The sequence below is a fragment of the Enhydra lutris genome, unplaced genomic scaffold (genome assembly GCF_002288905.1).
Source record: "Enhydra lutris kenyoni isolate GAN:26980312 unplaced genomic scaffold, ASM228890v2 scaffoldscaffold28, whole genome shotgun sequence".
In the NCBI taxonomy this organism is placed as follows: domain Eukaryota; kingdom Metazoa; phylum Chordata; class Mammalia; order Carnivora; family Mustelidae; genus Enhydra; species Enhydra lutris.
Genome location: NW_019154112.1, coordinates 25,326,470 through 25,332,469, shown reverse-complemented (window position 1 = coordinate 25,332,469; position 6,000 = coordinate 25,326,470). Strand labels below are relative to the sequence as shown.

The 6,000-nt window shown below is 38.1% G+C and overlaps 1 protein-coding gene across 1 annotated transcript in view; it reads right to left on the bottom strand.

The window, feature by feature from the left end:
- The window catches only part of LOC111152224 (PKHD1, fibrocystin/polyductin), a 459,207-nt gene that overhangs the window by 11,369 nt on the left and 441,838 nt on the right, over positions 1–6,000 (bottom strand). Inside the window, exon 66 of the mRNA XM_022510630.1 lies at positions 4,880–4,999. Within this exon, the coding sequence (XP_022366338.1) occupies positions 4,880–4,999 (120 nt within the window). The remainder of the gene's footprint in view (positions 1–4,879; positions 5,000–6,000) is intronic.

Genomic DNA, 6,000 nt, shown 5'->3' with positions numbered 1-6,000 from the left:
TATATATATATATATATATATATATATATATATATATATATATATATATATATATATATATATATATATATAGTGTTAAGTGAACAAAACGAAAGTGTTATAAAAGTTGAGAGAAGGGGATTATTCCTTCTAGCTAAGAAAAAAAAAATGAAAAGGAAGAGAAGAATTTGATCTGGGATAAGAAGGAATGGAGACTTTAGATGTGTGGATACATTGAAGAAGGTCATTTTGAGGCTGGGAGAACTAATTGTGTATGGGGAATATTGTCCTGGAGGGAAAAGAAGGAGTGGGAGACTGGACATCTATAACAGGGCTATTAGCTGAGACTGAACAGTAGATATGTTGTGAAAGGGAGTGGGATAAGGTGGAAACCAGACATTGCAGAGGAGAAGTTGGTTATACTTGGTGAAAGAGCACAGAGTGGTAGGGGGAACCCTAGGAGGTAAAGATAACTCTGAGGTATCTCACCTAGGAGATCTGCCCCCTATCAACCAAATTAGGGGACCAAGGGAATGGTTGAAAAGGAATGGTACAAAATTGAGCTTTGGCAGGGCAAAGCTAGATTCCCTCCCTGGCATTTCTATAAACCATTTCTATAAAACTGGACAACCAAGCCCTTAGCAAATGGGATCTGAAACAGTGTGATATGATTTAGGAGCTAGAGGGAGTAAACATGTAACTTAAGATAATGATATTCTTTCTCTCTTGGAGCATTCTCTCCCATCCATAAATGCTTTGAATACATATTGTTTGCTTTGATTGCTTTACATTTAATTGCTTGTTGCCTAGAATTGTTCTTTCATTTTCCCTCAAATATTAGTTTTGTGTGTCAACCTGCATACTGCAAGCTCATCAAGGACAGGGGACCAGATAGCACCCCTTTGCAACCATACAGAAAAGATCTCATAAGGTACTAAATAAATATCAGGAGGTAAATAAATCCTTACTCAATATTTACTGGGAGACATAATCTAACTGCATTTATTGTATGTCATTCCAGCATCTCCCTCTATGTGTTACAAAGACAAATAATAGCTTCTACCAGGGTTTCTCAACCTTAACATTATTGACATCTTCAACCAAATAATCTTTATTGTGGGGTGGTCCTGTGCATTATAAATGTTTATAATGCCCCTGATCGCTTCTCACCAGATGCCAGTAGTATCTCCCCCTCCCTGTGACAACTGTGCCAACAAAAATGTCTCCAGACAGGGGTGCCTGGGTGGCTCAGTCAGTTGGGCATCCAACTCTTGATTTCAGCTCAGATCTTGATCTTAGGGTCCTGGGATCAAGCCCTGTGTCTGGCTTTGCACATGGACCTTGCTGAAGATTCTCTCTGCCCCTCCTCCCTGCACTCTCACTCATGTGCTCGCTCTCCCTCTTAAAAAAAAAAGTCTCCAGGCATTGCAAATGTCTTCTAGAGATAGGATGACCACTGTCCCAATTTGTCTGGTACTGAGGGAGTTGCTGAGACATAGGCTTTTATTTTTAAAACTAGGATAATCAAGATCAGGATCAAGAAAATTAAGAAAACCAGGATGAGGGATACCTGGGTGGCTCAGTTGGTTAAGCAGCTGCCTTTGGCTCAGGTAGTGATCCCAGTGTCCTGGGATTGAGTCCCCAATTGGGCTCCTTGCTCGGCAGGAAGCCTGCTTCTCCCTCTGCCTCTGCCTGCCACTCTGTCTGCCTGTGCTCGCTCTCTCTCTCCTTCTCTGACAAATAAATAAATAAAATCTTTAAAAAAAAAAAAAAGAAGAAAACCAGGATGAGATTTTCATCCCACTTGGAAGCCAAAATTACCCTGGTTAGGAACTGCTGGCCTGGGGATGCCTGGTGGCTCAGTTGGTTACATGTCTGCCTTTAGCCCAGGTCATGACCCCAGGGTCCTGAGATCAAGTCCCACAACAGGTTCCTGCTCAAAACGGAGCCTGCTTCCCCCTCTGCCTGGCACTACCCCTGCTTGTGCTCTCTCTGTTTGAGAAATAAATAAATAAATTCTTTAAAAAAAATCACTGGCTTGTGGGAACAGAGAACCACCCATAACTCCTAAAAAACACGAGTACTACCATGGAAGTACACATTCAATATTCTTGATACACAAAGAGGAAAATACTAATTTTCAATGAAGTAGGAGGGATTGGAAAGACCATATATATATATATATATATATATATATATATATATATATATAAAATATGTATGTATGTATGTGTATACATACATACATATATCACAACAAAACAAAAACCACAGTGAGCTGATGCTTAAAAGCTTCAGAAGTTTTTAACAGGTGAAGACAAGCAATCCAACTGGAAGAAACCATGCAAGCTAATGGGTGGGAAGGTCTTAGACAAGTCCCAGAATGAGTGAGTTAGCATGGGGGGGTATGAGCAGGCGGCAGGAAGGTGAATTGCAGTGTAAGATTACAAGGATAGGATGGAGTCAGGCCTTGGAAGGTTCTGTCTTTTAAATAACAAGAAGAACCAACAACAGATAACATGTATGTATTACATACAACATGCCAGGGATTGTTCTGCACACTTTAGTGATATTAACTCACTCAATTTGCACAACAACCATATGTGTGGGTGGTATTAACATGGGAACTTTACCAGGGAGGGAGCTCATGGGCACAGAGAGGATAGTTGGCTTCCTTGAGGCCAAGAGGCAAGTCAATGGGAGAGTCAGGGTTAAACTCAGTCTGCCTGACTCTTGGTTTTTATGCTGTTAACAGTCCCATTCTTCAGCTCTCCAGCTAACACTGGAAATTCATTAGATCTTCTCACTGGCAGAGTGACAAGGCCAGATATGAATTGTAGAAGCTAGCTCAGATGGCTGGTAACAATAAAATGCAAGGGATATATGCGCCACTCCTTTCTTCCCCTATTGTAACTCTATTCTCACTATTGCATCTATGCGATTTTTAGTAAAAGCTGTAACATGATGAGTTTACAGTCTGAACCTACAGGACAGTGGAAATGCTCAATTCCAACAGCTGAAAAATTTTAGTGCCAGGTAGTACTTAGTGAATGCAATGTGCTCAGGAGAGACATAGCCAATCCCAAAAGTTTAGAAAAAGAGGCAAAAGGGAGACTGAAGTGCCATGGAAATAATGAAATAAAACCAAACTTATCTGAAGCCAGCAGTAACTAGTTGTTGTGTAGCTGGTAATAATTTCTGAAGAAAATTAGGAGATGCGTCATTACTTGCCTTGAAGATGCTCTTCAGATTTGGGCAAAGCTTAGAAAATAAGGAAACAAATCTGCTATGATCCCTAGGGGAGGATTTGGATACAACACAACTTTCTATTTTTAACCTGGATGTCCGAATAACATGGCCTTTGATACACCCATCTCTTCAATCTAAATTTTTCCACAGGAACCCTGTCCCTTATCTCATTCCTGATACTTTATTAATAAGGCATCAGATAAAAAATGTACCTTAATAAAACACCCAGGCATTGTGGACTGCTTAATGTAGTTAATTTAAGTAGGGCAACTGAGATTCATGTCGATAGCCATATTAGATTAGGGGGAGATTAGCATCACTCTTGCTGTTTGCTTAAGAATGCAGCTAAACATGCTGTTCCTTGAAGAGCTGAGTTCAGATGAGTATTTTCAAACACTTGTTCTGAATTTGCATGCAGTAATATGGAAAAGAGGTCTCTAGAAACCAAAATTAATGTGGTCTTAGATGGAATCCAGAAGGAATTTGTCCATTTCTCTCTGTCTTCGTTCTTCTCATACCCACCCACTCCAATCCTACCACCACCTACCGGTATAGGGTCAGGCTAGAGTATGGCTTTCTAATTCGTTGGGACATTTCTAAAAAAATAAATTCATTTCCTCCAGTGGGAAAATTCAAACAGGCAAACAAACTGGTATTTACACATGCACACACACAGGTAGACACAGACACAGACACACACACACACAGACACACAGACACACAGACACACACACACACACACACACACACACACACAAGCCAGAGTCCATTGAACTGGTTAGAGGAAGAACAACATTGAATTGCTATTTTTGAGTTAAACCTGGTGCTAGAACCATTAAGATTCATATCCCTTTCTCAAGCAGAAAATATCATGAATATTGACTACTGCTTAGAATAAATAGCAGTATTATTCTCTTTAGAGTGTGCTTCAAAGCATTTCAGATCCATGGAAATTATATGAATATTTTTCATACACCATATCCACATGCAGCAAATCCATCTTGTGTTCTGCCAACAGTCTTCCTGTCTTCTGTATCTTAGAAGGACAAAGGGAAAGCATTGGTCTGAAGTAAATGCCTACCTTTTCTTTGTTTGGCACTAAGTCCAATGACAATTAAAAAATATAACAAGCAAAATTATATAGGTTTAATGTACAATGTAAGCAAATAATACATTTTGTTAAAAGTATGACTAAACAACAAAGCAGAACTTAACAAAGCTGACTCATTTCTTAAGGGCTCCATATTCAATCTAATTTGCATAGTTGGTATTTGGCAACTCTACTGTCTTATTTCCCAAATTCAATAGTGTTGCCAGACTGGCAACTTTGCAATAGCTAAGGGAAAGATTATATGCGTATACTTTGCTTTTCCCTTTCCCTATGTAATAAACTCAAATGTTAAACCAATTATCATCTACTAAGAAAAAAATATAAATGTCAACTTGAAGACTTGGTTAATAGCTGAGTGAATCAGCTGGACTTGTGTACTCCTATGCTGGGGTGTAATTCCATTAAGAGGAAGTAACAAAGATGAAAGAAGAGGTTAACAACTAAACTGACCCAGAAACTGACAGCCATGGGGAGAGGGAGGCCACAGCTCATCCAGGATGGGTGTCTCTTACGGGAATCATCCCCACTGTCCAACCTTACCTTCTCCCATCATGGCATCTTCCTTTTTAGTCTCTTGTGATCTTGGGTGTTTGGATGAGATGTGGATATGATTCTTCTGGCCGTTAGTCTGGAATTCAGAAATATCTTCATTTTTTATTTCTAGATTAATGAGAAAAAGATGTGACTGTTTCTTGTTTTTTAGAATAAAACATTTTATTTGTAAACTGGTCCTAAATGCCAACGTGCTTCTCTTGTATGCCCCCACAAAATGATTGCGATACACATATATGAGAATGCATATAATGTATTCAGAGCTTAAGAAATAATGAAATACAACCTCATATACTAACCAGCAACTTTAAGGTATAAAATTATACTATACAATAGCCATAATATATGGCTATGGAGCACTTGAAATATGACTAGCTTGAGTTAAGATGTGTTGTAAGTGTAACATATATACCTGATTTTAAGAACCTGTAAAATATCCAATATTTTTATATTTATTACATATAAATGTTGATATATTAGGTTAAGAGGATACTATAAAATTGCATCATGTGCCTCACATTTGTGGTTCATGTTATATTTTTACTGGACAGAGCTGGTATAGAATGTTACAATACTCTCTAACCTTTTATTTTGAAATAATGATAGATTCACAGGAAGTTGCAAAGAAATATACCGAAGGATTCATGCATCCTTATCCAGCCTCCCCTACTGTTAACAACTTACATAATATGATATCAAAACCAGGAAATTCACATTGGTACAATCCATAGAGATCGTGCATATATGAGCTCTTGATTGAAGATTTCCACTTTTGACTGATGAGAGATTTTTATATTCTGTGCATTTATTTATTAATTATCTTAATCAAAAATGTATTTACATTGCTTATGTCAGAAACTGTTCTAAGCAATGGAAAGACAATAAGTAAGAAAGACCCGGTCCTTGCTCTCAGAGTTTTATTTCAGTTTGAATGGCAGAAGATTAAAAAAAAAATTCATAATGTAAGGTCAAATGACACCAGGCCGTGGCATATGATAATTTTTCTCAAGGAAAACACTTTAGCAATTGAGTTTAGCTAAAAACCTGATTTTTCATAGAACAACATTTTTTACATTGAAAGAACTTGGAAGAATGAAAGATAGATTCTG